A 25,299-nucleotide genomic window follows, 5' to 3' on the forward strand; every position below is an offset into this window, starting at 1 on the left:
TTCAAAACAAATGCCTTAATCTACGTCCCCTTGCATGAATCGTAGGGTAATCAAACCAAGCTACGAACAAATATAATGCTTCCAAAATGTTTGTTTTACTTTGAATACATAACATCAACATAAACTAAAGTGTTTGATGCCTTCAGTCACTTGATCGAGCGGTCTTTAAATAGTTTTATTTAATATAAATAAATAAATAATTATTTTTATTTTGAATATAAAGTTTACCGATCACCTTCTTATTTAAACATAAGATCACAACTCATAATACCTCAATCTCAAGTATATATTTTTAATTTTTTTTTTTAATGAGAAATGAATTCGGTATAAGTGGTACATTTATATACTAATTAAATAAAAGAGAAATGTTTGCCTAGATAGACCATTTTCCTTTATATATATTCTACATGTTGATCATATATTAATTATTCTAGATCTTAAAAATATATAACCCTTTCCTTAGTTAATTGCCAATATCGGGCTGTGTAAATCGAAATAAGTATTATACAAAATATGTGGAAATTAAAATACTCTATATTCGCTTATCACTAGGTCAGAAAATACTAGTTTAACTTGTAAAAGCCCAACACACAACTGCTAGCCTGTTATTGTTATTAAAAGTATTGTGTACGTCAGTCGGCCTTTGGCTAAGTTGTTAGGGTTGCTTGGAGGACGACAGTTCGAACCCCCATAAACGTAATGTAGACATATTTCATTATTTAATTATAATGTATAATTGAGTGAAAGTAGTATTCTTCCTTATCCAAATATGAGTGGAGTAGATATCCTTTGAATATTAGTAAGGGTTAAAAATTTGGGCAAAACTCTATAAGCATTGATATAAATTGGTCATAGTAATAGTTTAATTTATAAATATCAGTTATAATTTCATGTAATATGAGTTGTAGAAGTAGACATCCCTCAAATATTAGTGAATGTTAAAAATCTAGGCAGAGCTCTATAAGCATTGATGTAAGTTGGTTAGACATTCTTCGAATATTAGTAAGGGTTAAAAATTTTGATAGAGCTCTATAAACATTGATGTAAGTTGGTCCTAGTAATAGTATGATTTGTAAATATCAGTTATAATATTATGTAATATGAGTTGTAGAAGTAGAATATTAGTGAGGGGTTAAAAATTTGGATTCCGTAGAAATAGACATCTCTCGAAGATTAGTAGGGGTTAAAAATCTGGGAAGAGCTCCATAAATATTGATGTAAGTTGGTCTCAGTAATAATTTAATTTGTAAATATCAGTTATAATCTCATATAATATGAATTGTAGTTTGAGTAATACTCTCATGAAATCATCCAGTAATAGTCTGATTTGTAAATATCAGTTATAATCTCATATAATATGAGTTGTAATTTGAGCAATAGTCTCATATAATAATAATAATAAAAAAGATATTGTGTAGGATTTTACTTTCAGTAAACTAGTGGAGAAAATGCATAATTTTCTTAAACAATCAAGTTTTAGGTACTCTTAGCTCAAGTGTATCCGTTTAAATGATATTTCAAAAGTGAAAGGGCCTGTTTGATAGCGCAATTGCCCCAAACGCTCCCGAAGTCTTTTTAAATTTCAATTGTTTTCAGCCACACATTGCAGTGTTAGAACTAAAAGTGGCAAACAAAATTTAGTCAAGAAAATGAGTCGGTTATGTTCTGGTGTGTTACTGTATTCTTCTCAATTAATTATACAAGAGTAAATTAATACTGATGTGATAATAATCTAACATTTATTTCCTTCTCAGAGTTTGGTTGTGTAGTAATTTCAGTCAACCACAAAATCTAATTAATTGCTGGAATCACGTTTGCTATGGACAAAATTACACATGAAATTAAGGGTTGTATTAAATTTCAGTGTTTGGCAGTTGACCTAATTGCTTATGAAAATGCTTTAACCTTTGTATATCAATCACGGTACCGTCACTCACTGGTTGGTTGCCATTAAGATTTAGGGTTGCATAACTACATTGGAATTAGAATAGAAAGCGACTTATCAACTTCTGATTAACTAAGTACATGTTAATTATGAGAAAGTCTCTGGTGTTATCAAGACTGCCGCATTATCATAACATCATGCATCTATTTATTACTGAATTTTAATTTTAAAAATCAGCAAAACATACATTGTCTATGTATTTCCAAAATGCGCTCTCTTTTGTTAACTTCAAATCCAGTGCTAAGTTTGCATTATATATATGAATCTGGTCAGTACATATCCTTTTATTGACAACCAATCACTGACAACTAGCAGTATTTGCTCATATCAGTAGGGCCATGTCGAAGTCTGCAAAATCTTTTTGGTGCTGCCATTACCGCATCATCATACTAGAATGAAATTACTAATGCAGCAAACCACCACATGTATGCAATATTAATCCTCTTCAAATTCATTTCTTTTTTTGAGAAGTATAATGGACCTTCTTTTGCATGACAATTTTGGATGTACTAATCTGACAATTAAACTTTAGTATAATTTCCACCCCCGTGTTATTTTTCCCCACGCTCTGTGGCTTAAATAGTATTTGTGATGATGTGAAGCAATTTCAAATTGCCCCCAACAACCTGTAATATTTAAATGTAGTACCTTCAGCAGCAAATGCAAACTCGAGTGTTATTTAATACGCATTCCATATGCAGCAATTACCTTCAATGCTCCTCCAACTCCCCCACTTCAAAACCCATCTACTCACTCAAACACAGTCACTTACTTCACCCATTAACCGATCTTTCTTCTCAACTTAAGCTGGCTAGGTTGCTAACTTGCTATTGCCACAATGGGGAGCCAGTACAAACCCAGCAACATGGACGGAGTTGCAACTGTAAGCAATGTGAAAGTTGTGGAGAGCTCAAAGAGAGTAATGTTCAAATCCAGTGATGTTATGCTACGTATTCTGGGATTCTCCCTCACATTCATTGCTGCGATTGTTGTTGGTGTTGATAAGGAGACTCAGATTATTTCTTTTACTCTTGCCGAAACCATGCCCTCTGTGCAAGTTTCTGTCACTGCTAAGTGGCAATTTATGTCTGCTTTTGTGTAAGTTCTCTTAACTAACTTTCTTTATTATTTTTTCTTATTCTTGTATGTTATACAAGTTGATCATGGTGCATTGGAGATCATCTTGTAACAATAGGGTTTTGTTCTTGGTAAATAAAATATCCAAGTTTTGATCCTTAATCCCTTCATCATTTTCTTCTTTGGCTCCCTCTGGTATTGTTTGCTGCGCCTTCTAAGCCACAGCTGCTGTAGAATGGAGTCTTTAAATGTAAAAAAAAAATAGTAATGTACATTTGACAGCTTGTACTGCAAAATCTAAGCTGAAAGTGTTTGCCAAACACATTGGCAGAGCATTAGTTTCCTCTGTATTATTATGACTTTTTTTTTTCCAAGGCCTGATATTTTCTCCATCTAATAAATTTCCTAGGTACTTCCTAGTATCAAATGCTATAGCAAGTTCATACGCAGCATTATCTTTGGCATTTACCTTGGCAATCACGAGATTCCACAACAACGCAGCTTTGGGACTCATCATGTTAGATTTAATCACCATGGGGCTGCTGTTCTCGGCCAATGGAGCAGCCATGGCTATCGGAATGATCGGTCTTAAGGGGAACTCACATGTTCACTGGAATAAGGTTTGCAATGTGTTTGGTGGCTTCTGCCGGAATTTCACCGCTGCTCTGGTCTTATCCATACTTGGATCGTTTGCCTTTCTGTTTTTGGTAGCAGTTGCTATTCTTAACCTCCACAAAAGATCTCAGTAGACGAATTTAAAGCGAACTCCAGATTTATATATATAATAATATTATTGTGTGTGTATTTTTAATCATTTATGGGTTAAGGCTTGTTGTAGCTGAACGAACGATGATGAATCAGGGATATAATAGTATACCAGGTGGATTGTGAGTGCACGACTAGTAATTAATGCTCATTTGCTTTGTAGTAAATTTTAAGTCAATATGGTTGGGTACCTGCATTCCATATCAAAAAAAAGCAAAAAGAAAAAAAAAAGTTGCTTACCTTTACTTGTGGCTTTTATCAAATGAATTGGTTCCAATTCCTGAATGCATTTTTCACCTCACAGCTAGGAATTATATTCAGAATTGAATCTATCTTCTGTAAAAGCCTTTTAGTTTCAATTGGCATAGGGTTAACTTATCAGGCTTTAAATTTCATTTAATCTAAAAGTTATCTTTTTTAGGAAGGTAACAAAGACATACATTAGCAAGCATTATGGATGGATATGGATACAATCCTAGCTCAGAGCCGAAAAGCAAAAGAAAACTCTCATTTCTTTATTTTCTCACAAAACGAGCGAATTCTCCAGCGGAACTAGAAGATCAGATCAGCAACACTATCACGAATAAGTTATATGGGGCAAAATGGGACATATAATATTGGGAAGGAGAGGTTAATAAATCTCCCTTCCTGAGCGCATCCCAGCACAGGCATAAAATCTGGGTTGGCCTGCGTTCACAGTCCAACCAAAACCCTGATGAAAGAAAATTCAGTATTATTGAGGATTTCAGTAAATTGTAAGCCACCAATTATACTAGCAAAGTAACAGGATTTCCCATGACAAGCATCTTTCGCATACTCTGCCATGCAGAAACAAGCGGTGCAATGCATTTGTCAGTATACCACAGATTGTGGTCTTTTTCACAATGCAGGTGATAAAGAAGTAGTAGCTAACTAGATATATATAATTGCTCTTGTAAATGAGTATCCGCTGAGGGAAGTCAAAGTAATGATGAATTATTAAACAAAGGGTGGTTAAAACACCGGATCCAACTGAGATATGGGAAAATAGGACCACCTTCAGATACGGAACCCACAGAGACTATGGAACCTCTTATACAAGAGGAATTATTATAATCCAATTAAAGCTTAAATAGATAGAAAATTAGGAAACTATTAGAATAAATGCAAAAATTTTAGGAATTTTCCTAGCGTTCATTGTGAGTTTGGAGTAGCATAAAAGAGAAAAGCCAAACTGAGTCATAACTTCAAGGAATTAACTCTTCAATGGACATAAGTGACAATAATTCCAAGCATTGTGGGCATAGTCTAAATCCGTATCAATTGATTAACTTAAATCCCCAACCTGCTGCTGCCATTGAACTTTTTCAACAGTTCCCAAGTTAATTGTTCATTAGATCTTATCTCAAGCCATACCTTGGCTGTCTGGCTATTTATATTTCTGTATGTAACAAACACACAAATAACCAATAAATTTCACATTTTCTGCTCAAGAATGAATCCACAAAGAATGAATCCACATTCTTTCACACTACAAAACACAAATATAATCCTATTATTGGCAACGAAGACTATACGATACATGAGAAAGAACTAAATACACCTAAGAAGAGTTTTTAACCCCCCCCCCCCCCCCCCCCCCAAAAATAATCAGACATACATTAGCAGCCAAAGAAATTCTCAATCACAACTGCTTACCAGCATTTAATGATCAATCTTAGCAAAACGTCCCTTAATTCTTGTCCTGCTTTCAGCCCGAACCTTCCTAGACTCATATCTGACGTGCTTATCATACCTGTTATCCTCCACATAAGTATCCATGATAAGACCAACGGCAATTGAAATATATGTATGAATCATCAGGAAAACACATTTAAGTACCAGAAAATTTGTTAAGAAATCATACACATCTTGGAAATTTTGGAATGTATAAAAGCAACTATTTTTCCATAATTCTTTGATTTTTAAAAGTGGGTAACTGGAAGGCAATGGCTCAAAGGGTTTAGGTGTTGTCCTACCTCCTTGTTTTCTTTTTCTCCTTGTATCTTGAGAGAGCAGAATCTCTTTCCTGACTGTTTAACTCATGTACAGAAACTCTATGAAAAACTGATGACTTTTCAGTATTAGTGGGATGTTGTGATTGCCCTTCACCGCCTTCATTGATGTTCTTCACAAATCCATCAGTGTCAAAATGTTTTTCAGGGACAATAAAACTTTCCTCCTTACAGCTTTTAAATAACGTCGAAGGAAGCTGATTTGCATGGTCAAAACTATCACCAAACCACTGAAGTGTACTGGCCTGCATAGGGGGAGGAATTAGAGCACGTAGAAAGCTCTCCAATACAGGTCTTATTGGAAGCAGTTCAAATTCAAGGTTTCAACATTTATGTATTAAAATTAACATCAAGAACAAAGCATGGAAAGCAGCTTTTACCTCGTAAGCAGGAAATCTGTTTGGTTCTGCATCAAGTTCTGAACCTGTGTTCGTATTTCCTGGTTGCGAGATTGGTTCGGGTACTAATGAGTGAAAACCAACAATGGGTTCATCAATATTTGCATTTTCATACTTAAAGTTGGGATCAAGCTTTGCAAGTTGACGAAGCTGATGAAGCATTTCTTCCTTGTGTTGGCCACCGGCAGCATTACGGTTCTGATTCAACAAGAATACCCTGAAGCAAGTCATAATCATAATAGAACATAGACAAGTTCACCAAATTCACTTCAAAGTAATCCATTACAAACAAGATAAAAGGCCTTAACCATTAAATGAAAATACAATAGACAATTGAGACATAAAATTAATTTGCTGCAACTAAACCTACCATCACTAATTTAAAGTCCTAGGAAAAACATATACAGTGATGTGAAATTCATACCAGAACCTGATGAATCTCAAATCAAAGTCCATCAAACCCAGTAAAAGAACCTAAACATGATCACCAGCCTCCTTAGTGAAAAACACATACAGTGATGTGAAATTCGTACCAGAACTTGATGAATCTCAAATCAAAGTCCATCAAACTCAGTAAAAGAACCTAAACACGATCACCAATCTTCTTAGTGAATTAATAAAAACACAAATATAATCCTAGGAACACCCAAAACCCTAAATTACGGTTGGCAGTACAAAACAAAAGGCAAAATTAGAATCCAAAATTTTTAGCTTTCAGATGCTATCATGGCAATTAGGAAAACATTCCTTCCATGACTTGAAATCTGGAACTTTTTGAAACATAAAATTAAATTTGAATAAGTAATTAAAAAAGAAGAAGAAAAATACTTGCCTTAGGCAAAGGAGGCACGCCAATAGCTTGAAAATTGTGACCCGCGTTACTAGAAACGATCAAATCATCAAGAGACACAAAATCTGGAGTTTCCCAAGCAAACAAGTCCGAAAAGCCATCACTATCAACGCCATCAAAATGACTATAGTTTCTAGTCTCATCATTCAAAAACAGAGCTTTACTATCCAAATCATCGAACCCAATTATTGCAAACATTTCATTCACTGATGGGCACCCACTAAAGGACTCAATGGGTCTACGATTATGCACAGAAGAGACACGTAAGTTGCTCTGGCTGTGACTTTCCCAGTCACAGTTGGTGCACAAAACGGAGTGCTCTGTTTCGCAAAAGATGGAAGCAGGGGAAGCGTCACAGACATCACAGAGCTGCGAGCGAGAGTGCTTGGAGAAGAGCTGGTTTGTCGAGTGAACTTCCTTGTCACAAAATAAGCAAAGTTTGGCTGTGTCAGCTCTGCAGTACAAAACAGCCACTCTGTCGTTACAGTAATCGCAGAGACGCCCTTTTCTTTGGTCTTGTCTCTGCTCATGCTCTGTTGCTTGGGTAGCACCGGTCATTGCTTTCGTATAATTTTGTTGAGGGGTTTTGGTTTGCCCTTTTTTATTTTTTGGATAGAAGAAGGAGAGGAGTGTCTACATTCTAATCTTGTCGTTTCTTGCTGAGCAAGACACGAAGTCTCTTGAAGACCAAATTGATATTTTCGCTTGTTCTTTCTAATGAATGAAGAAAGTGATAGCTTTCACCTTTTTCTTACGAGCTTAAGACGCTGAAAAAAAAAACTCAGCAGTTACTTCTACTAATATTATTTATTCTCAACTAAGCTTGGAACCCGTTCATACTTTTACTAGAAACAAACAAAATAAGATTTAGAAATCAAATTACCTTCTTGACCTTGTGGTATTTATTTATTTATCATGTCCTGGCCACATCGCATTGAATGAAGAGCACGTAGAATGAATTAATTGGTGCCGGGGTCCAGCCACCAACCGTTACGGCAGTTTTAACATATTGTTCTACCAGTCACAAGTTTTAAATTTACTCGCAGTTTTAGGGAAATAGAAGTGCAATTAAAAGTGCCCCAAAATCACGGTTCACAAACAGCACCGTAAGAAAAATTTGATGATGATGATGATGACGACAATGATGATCGAAGGAAGTTGCTGGACAGCCGACTACGTTGCAGCAGCCTACCGCTTCCATACTGACGGCTCACGTGTGTCGTTAATTTTCACAAGTTTCCTGCTAACGACCACAATCACCATCCAACAACTTCACCGTATGAAATCTCTCGATATTATGCCATTACATCATCACATCGTCATCATCATCATCATCATTATTATTATCATTATTGTTCTTTCGCTCAGCTCCCTCCACCCGTCATAGTTAGACTCATGGCAGACGGTCCGGATGTTGCATTTTCTAAAATATAATTTCTTTATATACACTATATGGGGTATTAGTATTTTTATAATTTTTTATTCAATTAATTAATAAACTATATAATATATACAGAGAATCTAAATTTTAAAAAAGTGCAACATATTAAAAATAAATCATTTTGTTTCATATATTTAACTATCAATTTTAATATTGAAATGTTATGTGATTGTATGTGCACTCGAATAATACATACGTGACCATCGTGCGCACTCATCATATAACAAGATCCTATGCTTTCAAAATAATATTAGAAAAGGGAAAGCCTACGTAACGGAACACCTACCAACTCATCTCTCTTAAACACACTAACTCTTGAAAGAACATAAACAGATAAAATTAATTAACATTTCAGTCATGTTCCATAGAAATCACAACATGTATAATTAGCTGAAATTGCAATGAACAAATAAATAAAAAAAAAAATAAAAGAAAACAAAAGGATACTTTGAAACACTAGAGCACTCTAGGCATCAGGTTGTTAGGAAAGCCCACAACCTGAACTGTTGGAAACTTGGCTCTATAGTCCATTAGTACATTGGTTATGCTCAAATCTATACATTTTTGTCAAGGTGATTATGGTGCTCAAATCTAAAGATACATTATGATTTAATAATTTCCTCATCTACCTTGTTCCTTGTTGCCCTAGCTCCCAACCACTCAACCATTTAGGGTTGAGTTTCTTTGAACATTCTTTTATTCATGTTAGTGTGGAGCATTCAAATATTTGGAGACACAAAGGTAATTTGATGGGTGGACAAACTGTCGAAAATGCCTCCATGATGTCTTCAAAAGCTAACCCTTACTAAAATATGCTTTCTGAAGTCAACTATGCCTTTATCTACATTTTCCCAAAACTTAAACATGTATGAGATATATATATATATATATATATAGAAAAATGAACAAAGAGAGAGGATTAGAAGCCCATGAAACTAGGATGAGAAGTCCCGAGGTCCAAACTGTAAAGAAGAAAGCAATTCTCTCCATTAAATGAAAAACTTGAAATTCAGTTAATGCTTACAAGGTATTTATTTGTTCTAATGTGAAATTACATTTTAATAACTTTATTGTGATTTAAGGTGTATAGACTAACAGAGGGAAGGACCACGATTGGGAAGTTCTAGCAATGCTACAACTTAGAACGAGTTACCTACAACATAGACTACAGTAAAATATATTATGCTAGATATTCCAACGTCTGTCAAATTTCTAGAGTTTGTAATAATACTAGGCAAGTGTGTGGTTCTGTAACCCTACAAACTTACCAATAACCACAAACAAACAAAGACAAGAGCTTTAAATCCTTTTAGATTTTTCTTAGTGTGTGTCTGAGTTAACATAAAACATAACAGCTACCAAATTGAAGTAAGTGTAGTAATATTTACAAATTTAGCAAGTATATAATCATCAGTTGCTAATATATGACAATTCAATGAAGGATTTTCATACCAAAACAAAAACCTAGATAGAAGATGCAGCAACCTTAGAGAACAATTAATTGAAATGGAGAAAATTAATTGTTCATACCAAAACAAAAAACATAAGAATAATTCCAGCTTGCCCAGTTGGGAGACATCAGCTATATATTTATATGTGTATATAATATATTTTAACCACACTGACTGTGTATATGAAATTTATTGGCTTTTTTTCTTTTTTCTGGTAAGAAATTTATTGGCAATAAATGTAGCGGAAGATCTTATCATAGCACAGAACACAAATTTTGTAGCGTCTCCTATAGTGCTCGCATCTAAAAAACACCAAAATAATATGAAAACATAAACATCTTTTTCATTAAAAAAAAAAAAGAAAAAGAAAAGAAATTACAATTTTGAGAAGGGGTCTATACTAACCCATATTCTAATATGCCCACGTCTTCTTTGTTTGTTTGAGGGGCCGAGGCGAGCACGAAGACTCTTTGCCTTTTTTTTTTTTTTTTTCTTTTTCTCTACTGTAAACGATGATGACAAATCACTACGCCTCTTCCATTGACTAAGAGGCCGATATAGAAGAACAATGATGATGATCATTGATGAACAATATTTTTATGTTGTTACTTTTTTTTAAAAAAAATTATTTTAGCAAAATACTGACTAGATTGTAGATCAACCGAGTGAGAAAGAAAAATTAATAGGAACTGTAAAGCAAGATCGTGACCACTAAATGGGTAAATCAAATCCTCAATCCAATTATAACTCGTGTTAGCGAGTAATTTTATTATGCCATGGCCCGAAGGTCGACCCTCAACTGATATTTACAATCACTTAATGCTAGAGAAAAATCTATTTTACCTCAAATGCGGGAAGTTCGAACCCATTCTGCTCTATTGGCAAAGAAAACATAATTAATATAACACAACATAGTGTGAGAGAAAAAAAATTATCAATTAAAATGTTATATTTTATTACGTCTTACTTATATATCCTTATCATTGTTAAAAGTATTATACTAATTAATTAATTAGTAAGAGCACTAATATTTTAATACAAAATAGACATTACCAAAATAAAAGTTAGGTTACTGCTTATCCTATAATATTATTATTTCTATTTTGATAGTGTCTTCCTAGATATCAAATATCATTTTCTATTAATCAATGTAGGTTATTTAATTATCACTTGTCCAATAGATCGATGCTAGTTACCACGTCCGCTTAAAATGAAATCTATTAAGAGATTTTTTGAAAACTGCAGCATTAGTCCAATGATGAAATTTAAAAAAAAATGTCAGTAATTTTCACATTTCTCAATATTATCACATGTTTTAATTTTCATTCCAATTAGTGATAGCAGTTGGAAAATATATAGTTATTGATACAATACTTATTATCTTTAACATTGTAGTGGTTGTCATTAGACCTCCGCTAGGAGAATTTCTTTTTTATGTAGATGCTCAATAAATTTTGAAATTTTTATTTGTCCAGTCATTTTCATAAAATAATTATCGAAATTAACAATGTCACAAAATTTCTTAACATAATAGTCACTTATACGCACGCGCACATAGATACACACGTGCGTACGAGCGCACACGCACACACGTACACACACGCGCGCGTGTGCACACACACAGAGAGCGCATTAGTCACTGACCATTGTTTGATAAAGTATTATTTGAACAAACATCCACCAAAAGTATGATTGAGTAATTTTCAAACAGTTTAATTTGACTAGTCATTTGAGTTTGAATTTTAGAAAATGTAAGGGATTAAAAAATATATTTAAAATTTACCCATCCCTATTTTACACACACAAAAAATAATAATTATAATAATAATAACATCCACCGCTCCACCTTCCGAGGTAATGAAACCCCATCTTTGGATTTTTTTTTTTTGTTTTATATAACTCATCGATATACACGTAGAGATAACACATGTTTTTCCACCACAAATAGAGGAAAAAATTATGAGTTTTGAAGCCACATATTTCTCTTTTAAAAAAGAAACGAGACTATAGATGGCAAAATACTCTATGAGTTTGGGGTTTCATGGGGTCTCATCTCAAATGGAGTAAATTTTGAATAATTTTTGGGGAATAGGGAAAAAATAATCTCCAAATTTTTACTGAGGAGTGATTTGGTTTTGTATTCTCCACCCTAATCCGCATTATATATAAATATTTTTTTAATTTTTATTTAATAATATTTATTTTATCAATTATAATATTAGTTAATAAATTTTCTTTTTATTTTACCTAATATAAATAGACTATAAGTAAAAGAAAACCTTACAATATAATTCTTATTCAACCTTAAAACATTATGATGTTTTCTTTTTTCACTTAAAATGCTACTCTCTTCAAACATTTTTCAATTTTAATATCATTTTAAAATATTTTTTCAAACTTTTGCAGATTTTTTTAAATATTTTATAATATAGTGATTTTATTTAGGATCCAGCTATGTTGCAACAGTGATACTATACCACACTTTTGTCATTATTCTGAAGAGTCGTTGGATGAAAAGTTAGTAAATCTAACGATTGAAATTAGTCATTGAATAAGTGAGGTAAGCACTGGCAACCGTAAAAGGTGGTAAAATTCACTCGTTGAACGACAACTTTATTTTATGTTTGGAAAAAAATTAGAGTTCAACTGATTAATGGGTAGTCGTCGTAATCGAACGAAGATGAACACAATTTCTGGGGGGAAAAGATTTTGATAATTCATAGATGAACATGGGCTCTCAACCGTACTAATCCAATGGCGAATTTGATTTTGTAGCGAACGTGATTGCAGTTAAGAATTAATCTAGAGATACCGGAATCAAAAGAAGTTGGTTACAATTGCTGGTGGGGGTGAGATTCCGATGAACATGAGGTCTCAACCTATGGCGAATTTGCCACCAAATCGTCTAACTGCAACCCATATTGAGCAGAGGTAAAAGTTTAAGAATTAGGCATATATGAAAACAGAATGCTCAAACCCCTTTCATGATTTCAATTCCAACTTATCTTCACCACCATTTCCCCCCTCCCAACCAAACCATTTTCAGCTGCAAAACCATGTTGCAAATGCACTGCATAATCACTCACAAATCTCTAAGTCTGATTTCATTCAACTTGACAAAAATTGCATAGACTGACAGCACTCTTGTAATGGCGGCAAACAACCCACTTTTGTAATACCAACATCAGCAACTTCAATGAACCATAAATAAATCAAACAAAATAAACATTTCTGCGAGAGAAATCCCAAGTTCAAATATTCGTTAAATCATATTCCAAAAAAAAATAATAATTCACCCAAATATCGAAATTGATTTCAGATCAAAGAAAAAAATATATTCAACCTTACATGCCTGCCCATTTTCTTAGAATTTCCCTCTCTCTATTTTTACAAATTTTTCTTCTGTTGGATCGCTAATTAAAACCCATTAAACCGAAATGCAAAAGTCACTTATCAAAGCGCCTTCGTTTTCACAGAGCTCCATTACCCACTACCAGGCTCCTTTCAACTTATTTTACTTTTTCTTAACCGACTTTCCCATTTCCTTTAACAAAAACGTAGCCATCTCTAAAGCGTTGGATCAGATCCTTTTAAATCCAATGGTTACATTACATAAAGATAAAAAGTGTGGTATGATATCACTGTTGCAACATAGCTTAGTCCTTTTATTTAAGTTCTTAATTTTTAATTTACTAAAATTATGTATCCATACTTATTATAAAATAATTAAATGAAAAATAAAGTGATGATGGAAAAATCATTTCCTACCCACTTCATTAAATTTATTGAAGAATGAAATGAGAAATGGAGGTAAAATTTTTAATACAATAGAGAATGGATTAGAACTTCCCACCCTTATCCCACCCTTATCCCACCCCATTGCCATCCCAATACGAGACTTACATTTATCAAGACGACAGCCAAGTAAAATCCATTCGCTATGGTGGGAGAAGAAGGTGCTTGCGATTTGCGGTCCAAGTGTTCGACTCATCTCTGGCCAAACAAATTGATAAATTTCAATTCTAAACATCATTTTGGTGTTTGATACATTGACCACGGTCAAAGTCCTCGACGATATGCAAATTAACAAATTACAAGAAATCTCATAAGAACCATCGCTACCTGCATGGATAGATATACTGATTCTGGTCATCATCAGCAGACCAATCGATAAAAACGAATATTAAATCACCAGAGTCACGAAACTAGACTGCATACACAAGTCTTCTGAAAGTAAGACAATGAGAAATGATTATAACACAAACAACACTTGAATCAACCACATTAAGAAAGGAATCAAGGCAGCCGGCAGATACGAGATAGCAATTAGAAAGCTGGATCGTAGAATCTCTTATATGCTGGTTCACTCATGGAAGCCACAAACCATTCTCCCCACTTTAAAGGATAATACATGCACATGAATTCTGCTTCTGCATCTCTTCCTTGGTCTTCTCTGCATTGCAGCCAAAAAGAGGAGAAGAAAAAAGGAGGGGGGGGTGATGGAAGGAGGAATATTAGTTCATCTGATAGTAGCTTTTAAACCACAAGTCTAATGAAATGGAGCATGCATATCAATTCATTGCAAAACAACAAAAAAGGTAATGATACTGCACCATCAGAACTAAGAGCTACTCCATTGCTGCCCAAATTGAGCTTTGTAAAAGCAAAAACAGGAGGTAGCTAAAGTAATTTACAGTAACCAAAATCCAAAATGAGTCGGTGGGACTCTTGACGGGGTGATAGCTCTATTCTAGCAATAATGAATTATAAACCTCAATTACAATCTACGTTTTGAGCAAAGGTACTCCTGGTAGTTTCCACAGAAAACAAGAGCTATGTTCATTCTCATATAAAATTTCAGTAATTTCTGCATTATAATTACTTATCAAAGAGCTTGAACCTTGAACTGCATTGTTCTTCCCTGCTTCTTGAAGGGTCAGAAACACTTGGTACTTAAAAACTTAAATTCTTATTCTTCTTGGTGGAACTCTCTTATTAGTTCTTTTATATCAGTTTCAGTCTTCCCCAGAGTAGAATAAAATTTAGAGAGTATGTGATGTAAAGAAGAGGCATCAAGGTATATCTTTCATAAAATAAAGTCAGCTAACACCACAAAAAGAGGACGAAATTTTGCTTCACTTGAATTTCACAAATTTACATAGGCCTTCCAGGGGATTTTTAAACAATCTGACAGACACTATTTATTGTCAGAAATTTCAAGAGATAATGAAACTGGATATCAACTGTGCAGCAAAAAGTAACAAATCTTGAGGAACAGAATGAATCACAACAGAAACTATGCTTAAAAGATATAAAGGATGAGAAACTATCAAACCTGTCTTCTTTTTAGCAACAAGGGGCTGTATGACAACATGCATGGTAGTAACACCACTAGGAAGGTCACCAACAGTTATTCTTGAATCTGCAAGTGTCCTGTCATTCTCCAAAATTTTACCAGCATGTATGAGTTTTACATCATTTATTGATTTGGGTGTGATTGTTTTACCTGTATATGCAAAAAAGACTCTCCATTAAAAACTTGGAGGGAGGAAGACCAGCAGAGAACATATGGTCTAACAATTGTATTGCATTCACATTGGCATACATCATATGTACACAAGTCCTACAACTAAAAAATTAGTGTTTTTATTTGAAAAGTCAGTTCCTAGTAACCATTTTTGTGCTTAATTTTCACTTATAACACTCAATCTCATAACAAAGACCATAGAGACAAAATAAAAGCACACACTAAGGCTTATGCAGTTTGGAGAAGAGCATACAGCAATGAAAAAAACTGGACAAACTAGAGTAGTACGGCAGGCACCATTGTTTCAGTTGTACACTGAGGTTCCATGGTAAAGATGATAACCTAAAGCATTATACAAGGCATGCTAGTTCTGATGCAGAAGTCTGATTGAAGAGGTGCATGTTATCATCAATAGTGTTGTTGTAACTAATGTTGAATCCTGATCTTTTGTAGCTATTGAGCTATTAGCTTAATTATCTTATGTTTATAGTTAACGGGTCTCCATTTGGGCATATTAATTGGGTCATTAAAAAGGTGCAAATTGGTTAACGTTATATTATTGATTAGGATGTCCCTTTAATATCGGGAATTATAGAAGTCTACAATATGTGCAAAAGTTTGAATGAAACTTTCAGCAATTATGCCTCTGTGGTTTTCTAACACAATCATCCCAAAGATTTGATGTCAAGGGATTCAAGCTGATGTCTAGATCTTCATCTTTCTTCTTCCACTACTTCATTTTGGGTAACTATTCACAGCTTTACTTTATTGTTCTATTCTGTTCCCAAAACCTATCTCAAGTTTATGGTTACCATAAACCTTAAAACAGGCGAAAAAGGCAAGCAAAAAAAAAAAAGGTTCTACCCTTTAAGCTATCATCAAATAAGCATAAAAACCCAACTAAAAGAAAATCTCTAGCTGTTCTTCATCGCTACCTTCATTTGGCATTGAAGAAAACTCTCTTTAGCTTCTCGCAATACTATTAGCTTGCCTTCAAGTTTATCCATCTTTCTATTTCTATTAAATATTCATCATCAATCAGAAGGTTGGTAAGAGAAAAAAAAGAAGAGATATGCAAAGATAGACCAGAATACATGAACTATATTCAGGTCATATAGATATAGTTCTCAAATAAGTGAAATAAAAAAACAGTTCAATGAGTCTGAACATTGAAATTTAACTTTGAAAAATTGTAATGTCAAGCATATGCTTGCAGATCAATAATCTATCTTCTGCATATGCCTGATACCGCAATTTTTCAAAGATAGATTAATCACCTTGGGGCCACTCAGCAACCAGCTGCTGCTTAAGAGTTGCAACTGTGGTAGATGACGCATAGGTACCATGACAAATATCTGTTCCATCATAGATGCGAAATTTCAGCTCAACACACTCCTCTCCTTCACCCATAGTGCCCTTCTACTTTTCCCAGCTTGCAGATCCGATGTAATACCAAATCAATGGCTTCAGTCCCAGTTCCAGAATTCTGTCTCACCCTACTTACCTGCTAAGAACCCACATATACTACTTAAATCCAAGATTTGTGAATTGCTATATGTCCAGCTTCCTAGAAATGTGGGGAAAATAAAAAACAAGCGGAGAAGGATGAAAAAAGGACCCTTGCACCTTGTATATCTTATGCTCAAAGAAAATGTGGACTATCAATTCCACTCAACTCAACTCGCTTGTAAATGCTATCTATTCGCACACATTTGATGAGTGCTTTTGATGTCACTAAAGCTGCCTCAATCTAGATACAATAATTTCTGCATTTATTTTGTAGTGTTTGGCTAAATAAACGAAAACACTTCTCATGAAGGAAAAAAAAGGCTGAAGTGTTTTCTAGACAAGCACTTCTTCTGAAAAATGTTCTGAAGATGAGAAAAGCGCTTCTTCTAAAAGTGTTCTGAAGATGAGAAAGGCAATTGACACACTTTTCACAGAAGCATTTGATAAGTGCTCTTCCACATAGCATAGTCATTTTATCTTAACAAAAGCCTTTTCCATTCGAAAGAAGTTTTTACAGACATAATCTCATTGCACTCATAAAACCAAACTGGAAATGAAAAATTTATCTTCAATTTTCTTGTAACCTAAATTACAAAACAAAGTGGACGTTTCCAATCATCTGCGACTAAATAGCCAAAAATACAAAAAAGAACAGAATAGTTCTCTAACATTCTGACAGCCATTGAACGAAATTTAAACAGAAACTAAATTCAAAAAGCACCGAAAAGAAAGAGGAACTTGATTCGAAATGCATCAAAGCAAAACCTGCGTGAATCTGACAAAAGGTTTGTTTGGAGTACAATCATGCAAAAAAGGCGCATCTAAATCAGCCGCTGAATAGCCAAACCGATCCAACAAGCACTTCATATGATCCGATCACTCTTCGTTCACTCAATTCCTGCAACAAAACGCACCGTTTTTTAAGATATCAAATTTACACAAATCAAACTCTACCTAAATTTCGAATTGCGAAACACAGTTGAAATAACAGAATTAATACCTGATCACGAAGCCATGAGAATCGAGTTAGGGTTTTTCACTTCTTGGCTACAGTAAGGGGGCATTCTTATTTGCTCAATTGTTTAATTTTGTTTTGTTTGCGGATATTATAATTTGGATCCAATCGATTCAACCACTTATTGAAATCTAATATAATTCAAACCAATGAGAAATAAAATTCAGTTCAATCCGATCGGATTCAATCAATCTCATTAAAATTTATAAATATGAATGGTTAATTATACTTCGAAGTTCTAATTACAATTAAAAGAATATATCAATTTCTTTAATATTTCATGACTTTTTTTTATTATTATATGATTGGAAAAGAAATAATTGAAAATTGATACATTTAATTTGTACTCTATTTTAATATTATATTTTTATGGTGTGTTTACTTCTTAGAATAAGTAACGAGAATCAAAGCTACGTTTACTTGACACAATTAAATTTGAGAATGAAAATAAATTATGTAGATCCCACACAATTTAAGAATAAAAAATAAAAATCTTATTCTCATAGGAGGGTTGGGAATGGAAATAAAATATAAATTTATTTTTTTATCTTTTTAATTTTTTCGTATTTCCTAAATTATCCTTGTTCAAATCACAAATAATTTTATTATTTTAAATGTCATCAATAATAATAATAATAATGTAATTTTCATTATGTACATACATGTAAAAATATTATTATAAAAATGATATTAATTAAAATAATAATAAATGTTAATATGATAATATTAATAGTAATTAATAATAACTAAAATAATAAAGTTAATAAAATATAATACTAATAATAATAATAATAAATGTTAATCATGATAATATTAATAAAAATAATAATAACAATAATTAATAGTAACTAAAATAATAAAGTTAATAAAATTTAATAATAATAATAATAATAATAATAAATATTAATAATGATAATATTAATAAAAATAATATTAACAGTAATTAATAATAACTAAAATAATAAAGTTAATAAAATTTAATAATAATAATATTATTAAATTTATTATTTTAGTTATTATTAATTATTGTTATGATTATTTTTATTAATATTATCATTATTAACATTTATTATTTTAGTTATTATTAATTATTGTTATTATTATTTTTATTAATATTATCATTATTAACATTTATTATTATTATTAAATTTTATTAACTTTATTATTTTAGTTATTATTACTTATTGTTAATATTATTTTTATTAATAATAATAACAACAACAACAACAATAACAATAATAATAATAATAACAACAACAATAATGATAATATTGTTAATAATGATAAATTAATTATTAATACTATGGGTATTTTCGTAAATTGATTCTCATTCTCATTCCCCATTCCCATTTATTTTGCCAAGTAAACAGACATTCCAGCACATTCTCATTCCCATTTATTTTTTATTAAAATCTCATTCTCATTCCAGCTCATCCTCATTCTCAGATAATTCTCATTCCACCACATTCTCATTTCAATTCCCATAAAGTAAACGCACCATTAAACTTATAAAAAAAAATTAGGCTTTAATTCCTTCAATAAAATAAGGTTTTATTTTTTTAGATTTTTTTTATACTGATTACACATTATATTATTGCATTACACAAATATTTATAACTACTATTGTAACAGAAATTACATTGATATTTATAATCAAATATACAATACTGCGACTTTATATTATTACATTAAATTTCCTCTAGCTATTTACAATTGATATTATAACAGACATTATATTAATATTTATAATTAGATATACAATACTGCAACTTTATATATTAAATTTTCTCACAGACAAATAATGTCTCTTCTCTATTTATATTTCATAAGAAAAAATAATTTATAAATATTTTAATTCTTATAATATTTTTGTGAAGGTTTGAACCACTACCCTCAACTTGTGAAGTAAATTTAAGATGATTCGCCGTTTTTACTTTTTACTTTAAGATGATATAATATTTAAATTATTCAAATGGAAACGCATGCCATCTATATCATTCACATAACCGACATACAAAAATAAGATGCACTGGCGCGTAATGTTACTGCCTCATCGTTAACTTTTTAATTAGAAATGTCGTACCATTCCTTTCAATACCAAGTAGACAACTTGACATATGTCTCTTTTATTCATAAATAAATAAAATGTCATATATTATACTGAATTCTACGTGATTTTGATAAAAGTGTTCTTTCTCTTCTTTAAATTGAGAAATTATCTCGGTATCATTTTTATTTTGTCATGTATATATTTAATCATAAAAAAATTTTGACATATTTTTTAAATCATCTTTATTTCTAAACTTTTATTAATCAATCACTTTCATATTAAAAGTAATCATTTTACCACCAAATGAATTAAAAGACTATTTTATTCTACAAAATTTTAAAAAATAAAAAATTATATATAGTCTTTAAATATATATATATATATATATATATATATATATATATATCAACTTCTTTAATATTTCATGGCTCGTGATTTTTATTATGATATGGTTGCAAAAAATAAAAAATGAATGCTTTTAATTTATACACCATCTATTAAATAATAAGTTTTATAATTTAAAAATTATTTATTGAAAAAATATTCACCATCCACCCGTTTTTTTCAGCTTTCTCAAAAATACACAATTCTTTTTTTTTTTGCTAGAATACACCTAAAGTTACATTTTGTTTCACTTTTCCACTTCCGTTTAGAATCCATTAAGAAAACTAATGAAAACTTTAAAAAATGACTATTTTACCCCCAAAACGAAAATTACAATTTCACCCTAAAAATGTCAAAAATAATCAGATTTAATGATGAATATAATTATTGGTACGTTAATGAAGTACAAAAAAATCTTAACTACTAGAGATTATAACTTAATGAATAATAAAACTCTACTTATCTTAAATTCAATTGATGGTTTGTGAGATTGGGTTATTTTTAATACTCCTGTTATAATCTAGCATTTTAGTTACAAACATATTTTAAAAAAAACCTGCATTTTGATGGTTGTGGAATTAATTTCTTTATTGACCGATGGAGAAAATATTTAGATTTAATCTTATTATTTTTGACATTGTTTAGGGTGAAATTGCTATTTTCGTTTTGGGGGTAAAATGATCATTTTTTTTTAAATTTCCGTTAGTTTTCTTAACGGATTCAAAACGGAAGGGGAAAAGTGAAACAAAATGTAACTTTAGGTGGATTCTACCAAAAAAAGGAAATGTGTAATTTTGAAAAAATTGGAAAAAACGAGTGGACGGTGGATATTTTCCTTTATTTATTTATTGTTCATTAGATATATTGATCAATTTTAATAGTAATTGCAATAGCAATTCTAATTTACAATTGCAACTATTAATTACAATTAAAACTATAATTATGATTATAGTGACGATCAGAACATAATAAACTTCGGTCATATGAATAAACCTTTGTAATAGGATGTGTTTAACCGTTAAAATCCATTAGATTTTATCAAACTGAGCCCAACCATTAAGTTTTCTCTTTTTAAAAAAAAATAAATACTTTTTAGGAATAGGACTCCAATTCTTCATTATTTATTAATAATATTATAGTATTATTGTTCCATTTTATATTGAATTTGGTTTCAAGGAATTTAACAATTTTTTTTATTTAGCTTTAATAACAATACAATATGTAACGATCTAACCAAATAACAAGTAGATAAATCAAATACAAAATATTAAAATAATACGAAATAGAGACAATGTCAGTGGAGTGCGGTATAATCACGTGTATGGTGTGTGTATTTTAACTTTTAAATGTTATATATATTTTTTTAATTTTAAAAATTAATTTAAGAGTCGAGAATCAAGTCAAGCTTTTTTGTAAGGCCCTAAACACCAACCCAAATGTAATCGAACCTAATTCCTTGAGTGCTAGCCCGACCATTTACCCCTTAAATTTAGATCAAATACCTAAAAATTAGAGTTAGGTCAATTGAACCAAAGGTCGAGTCAAGAATGTTTTGCCATCTCTACAGAAAGGAGAATATATTAAACAACGTGGGAGGTAGTTGAGGATCTAATGGTATAGATTTGGCATAAAAGCTGACCTTGTGAATGCGAGCCAATTTACACCAAAAACTGTGAAACTGCTATTGTAACAAGCTAATAATTATAAGACAATTGATATCTTACATGTAATGTAAGATACATCCTCACACATAAACAATGCATGTGTGGGGTCCACACACTATTTATGTGTGAGGATGTACCTTACATTAAATGTAAGATAGGGGGATCCTAATTATAAAGGTTTTACTAAGTGACATTTATTGTAACGTACAACTAGGTTTTTCAGTGCAAAAATGAGTAATAGAGTAGTAAGGTCAAGTGGGCTAGTGGGTGAATTTTACTTAGCTCTAAGTTATATTAACCATCATCATCATCATCACAATAATAATAATAATAATAATAATAATAATAATAATAACAACAACAACAACGTTACTATTAGCTATTGTCCTTTTTATTTTTTTTATTTTTTCTGTGTGCATATACAATTTACAATAAAATATTTTTAATTAGATCAATTTTTACTTGAACCAATCGAAATTATAAATTCTTAGGTAGCATTTTCTTCTAAGATTGGAATGAAAATTCTAAGGGTGGGAATCCTGAATGGGAGTGTGGAATGAGAGTGAGAGTAAGTTGTTTACTTATATGGGAATGAGAGTATGCTATTAGAATCTCATTTATGTGTTGGTTTTGTCTTAAAATGTGAGTGAATTATTTTAAATTACACTTTTACCTTTATTTAATAAATTATAGTTTTTAATTATATAGTGAATAAAAAATTATTTGTAGAAAAAATATTTATTTTATTATTAATTTTAATTATATAAATTAAAATTCATTAATATTATCATTAATTATGTAATCACAATTTTTATTAATTTTAATTTTTTATGTAATCACAATTTTTATTAATTTTAATTTTAATTATGTAAATTAAAAGCTATTGATAAGAGCACCAAAAATAAAATTATTATTATTATTATTATTATAGTACAAAATTAATATTTTCTTAGAATAAACTATTTATTATCATTAATTATTAATATTAAATAAATATAATACTATTAAAATTAAATAAATAAAATAATATTATATTTAATTAATTTTAATATTATCATTTTTAATTAATGTAATATTTTTAAATAATATAATGATATTATTATTTTAAATAAATACAACATTGTTTTATTTAAATAATATAATTATATTATATTTAATAAGAGAATGGTAAAAAAAAAAAAAGAGTGGGACTTCGCACTTCCATCTCTGCCATAATAATGAAAATCCTACTCCTCACCCTAAAAATGAATGAGACGCACAGAGTGAGACTTCCACTATCCTACTTAAATATGTAAGTAAATTAGAGTGAGAAGAACCCACTCTCTAAATTATAATCCAATTGAAAGGGAATGGTCTAATAATTGGATATTGTCCCGTTGTCCCATAATTAGAGCCTTAGAGGGTAAATAATCTAGAAACTAGAAAGTACAAAGAAATTAAAAATAAAGGTGGTTAAAGATAAATGGTTATTATTTGTACTGCATTCACAACAGTGAAACACAAAAAGGTGGAATCACGTGAATCTCAATGATTAATATTAAGAATAATAAATAGATTGATGATGAAATATTTTATGGTAATCTAAAAGGGATAGCCGGATAGGTGGCTAAGTTTCGAAGTAAAACCAAAATGAAGTACAAAACCAAAGCTTTTCGATTTGATTTCTAAAACTGACAAATGGGTTGTCGAAGGAGTGTTTGGTACCAAAGAAGCAACGGCCGAAAGGTCAACATTTTCAGCCAATAAGTTGGCTCTACTACGTCTACTTGCGTCATTTTGGTCCAGGCCCCAACTTGAACTTATCATTCCCGTAAAGCAAAGAGAGAACGTAAATTAGTGCTATGCATGATGGCTGATGTAACAACCCACCACCGACGCATCAATGCAAATTTGTTGGATGCCAATTTACGACGTGGTAACAACTAATTAAATCAATGCAAGCAGGGGATTTAACACTTGTTTCCTTGGCAAACTGCTGCTTGGTAGAGAACGTAGTAATCATTTTTTTTTAAACTTTATTATTCTTTTAAGTTGAGAGTTTGAGACATCTCGTGTTTATTGTAAAAAATAATTTTCTTCCAAATTATTTAAAGATAAGCTCAATCTAAATTGTAATATCACATATATGTGTGATTTGTAATGTAATTATTAGAGAAGGAAAATCACCTTTTTTTTCATTTTTTTATATATGAATTTGGATTCTTGCGAACTCTCTTAAACTAGTAATGATTCGAAAAAAATAGATAAATCTCAGTAACGTGATTCCCCTAGGCCCCAAGACAGCGATCCACCGAGAATATTTGCATGCTTTTTGCCTTTAATCAACAACATTGATATCCTTGTCTCCATATATCATCGACGAATCTGTCCATTACACACTGTCACTGTGTACAATTTTCCTTCGTTAATTTCTGTTAGGCACTGATAAAAACATATGGTATCTCAGATTTTTAAGGCCTATTGTGTCAGTTCAATCATATAGACACTACGTATCTCTTCCACAAATCATGCAAAGTGGAGGGGACCAGACGACCAGTCCCTCCATTTCAGTGCCTGACCTGTGGTACTAAAGCTGTCATATTCTCTCATTTCAAATGGATGCATGAGGGTACACATGCAAATTTTTTACGCTATGTTAATTTTCTGTAATATGAAGCTTGATTTGAACGAAAAGTTCCCTGCCACTGAAGAAAAAAAGGGCAAGGAATTTAATACCTTTCTTTATCTAAGATACGAGTAAAGAATGACATGCATAGCTAGGAGAAATTTTAGAATATATCTAATGTATTACAACCAATTGATGCATGCATGATATATGTAGTTGAATTTAATATAACCACCACTTACATGATGATTTTTTAAAATAAATGCACATATGTGATAGCATCATTTGCTAGCTGACATAAGAGGTACCAATTGATGCATGCATGATATATGTAGTTGATTTTTTTTTTTTTTTTTGTCTAAACCACGAGGTGGTCCTAAGTGAGTTCCAACTGTGGGAGGCACCTTTAAGCCCGTACCACAACCTAGACAAATCTCCGCTTGCACCGGGTCGGCCCGTAAGGGATAAAGTGTTGGCCAAAGTGGTGACTTCATACGAGAGCGGGGCTTGAACCCCTGATCTCTCTTAAGGAGTGAGAGTGCCGAACCACTGTAGTTGAATTTAATATAACTACTATTTGCATGA

At 31.6% G+C, this 25,299-nt stretch overlaps 3 protein-coding genes across 5 annotated transcripts; 1 reads left to right on the forward strand and 2 right to left on the reverse strand.

The window, feature by feature from the left end:
• Positions 1-2,611: 2,611 nt before the first annotated feature.
• LOC107177234 (CASP-like protein 1E1) lies at positions 2,612-4,032 on the forward strand. 2 transcript variants are annotated; one of them, XM_025098977.2, is made up of 2 exons: positions 2,612-3,043; positions 3,443-4,032. In XM_025098977.2, the coding sequence occupies exons 1-2, from the start codon at positions 2,784-2,786 to the stop codon at positions 3,612-3,614; spliced, it is 432 nt and encodes a 143-aa protein (XP_024954745.1). In that variant the 5' UTR covers positions 2,612-2,783; the 3' UTR covers positions 3,615-4,032. The 2 variants fall into 2 exon arrangements, with proteins under 2 accessions (XP_024954745.1, XP_015386231.1); XM_015530745.3 differs by having other exon boundaries at positions 2,627-3,043; positions 3,432-4,032.
• Positions 3,432-7,798, reverse strand: LOC102631474 (zinc finger protein CONSTANS-LIKE 13). The gene is made up of 5 exons (XM_006479816.4): positions 7,051-7,798; positions 6,201-6,416; positions 5,785-6,065; positions 5,465-5,561; positions 3,432-4,499 (listed from the first exon to the last, which is right to left on the reverse strand). The coding sequence occupies exons 1-4, from the start codon at positions 7,624-7,626 to the stop codon at positions 5,471-5,473; spliced, it is 1,164 nt and encodes a 387-aa protein (XP_006479879.1). The 5' UTR covers positions 7,627-7,798; the 3' UTR covers positions 3,432-4,499; positions 5,465-5,470.
• Positions 7,799-13,926: 6,128 nt separating this feature from the next.
• On the reverse strand, positions 13,927-18,220 carry LOC102606878 (membrane-anchored ubiquitin-fold protein 3). 2 transcript variants are annotated; one of them, XM_006479818.3, is made up of 5 exons: positions 17,997-18,220; positions 17,762-17,894; positions 16,765-16,994; positions 15,296-15,466; positions 13,927-14,413 (listed from the first exon to the last, which is right to left on the reverse strand). In XM_006479818.3, exons 3-5 carry the CDS (start codon positions 16,895-16,897, stop codon positions 14,358-14,360), a joined length of 360 nt encoding a protein of 119 aa, XP_006479881.1. In that variant the 5' UTR covers positions 16,898-16,994; positions 17,762-17,894; positions 17,997-18,220; the 3' UTR covers positions 13,927-14,357. The 2 variants fall into 2 exon arrangements, with proteins under 2 accessions (XP_006479881.1, XP_006479880.1); XM_006479817.4 differs by having other exon boundaries at positions 16,765-16,991; positions 17,997-18,217.
• Between the last annotated feature and the right edge of the window lie 7,079 nt (positions 18,221-25,299).

This window comes from Citrus sinensis, chromosome 3 (genome assembly GCF_022201045.2).
Source record: "Citrus sinensis cultivar Valencia sweet orange chromosome 3, DVS_A1.0, whole genome shotgun sequence".
Taxonomy (NCBI): Eukaryota; Viridiplantae; Streptophyta; class Magnoliopsida; order Sapindales; family Rutaceae; genus Citrus; species Citrus sinensis.

Bases quoted from the DNA above. Each gene is read 5' to 3' on its own strand.
- LOC102606878 (XM_006479818.3), bottom strand. From the start codon at position 16,897: ATGGGTGAAGGAGAGGAGTGTGTTGAGCTGAAATTTCGCATCTATGAT. The intron at 15,467-16,764 runs GTGATTAATCTA...TTGCATATACAG, and splicing joins GGTTGCTGAGTGGCCCCAAG to GTAAAACAATCACACCCAAA. The intron at 14,414-15,295 runs GTTTGATAGTTT...GCTGCAATGCAG, and splicing joins TGTTGCTAAAAAGAAGACAG to AGAAGACCAAGGAAGAGATG.
- LOC107177234 (XM_015530745.3), top strand. From the start codon at position 2,784: ATGGGGAGCCAGTACAAACCCAGCAACATGGACGGAGTTGCAACTGTA. The intron at 3,044-3,431 runs GTAAGTTCTCTT...TAAATTTCCTAG, and splicing joins CAATTTATGTCTGCTTTTGT to GTACTTCCTAGTATCAAATG.
- LOC102631474 (XM_006479816.4), bottom strand. From the start codon at position 7,626: ATGACCGGTGCTACCCAAGCAACAGAGCATGAGCAGAGACAAGACCAA. The intron at 6,417-7,050 runs GCAAGTATTTTT...TTGTTGAATCAG, and splicing joins GCGTGCCTCCTTTGCCTAAG to AACCGTAATGCTGCCGGTGG. The intron at 6,066-6,200 runs GTAAAAGCTGCT...CCCCCTATGCAG, and splicing joins ACAGATTTCCTGCTTACGAG to GCCAGTACACTTCAGTGGTT.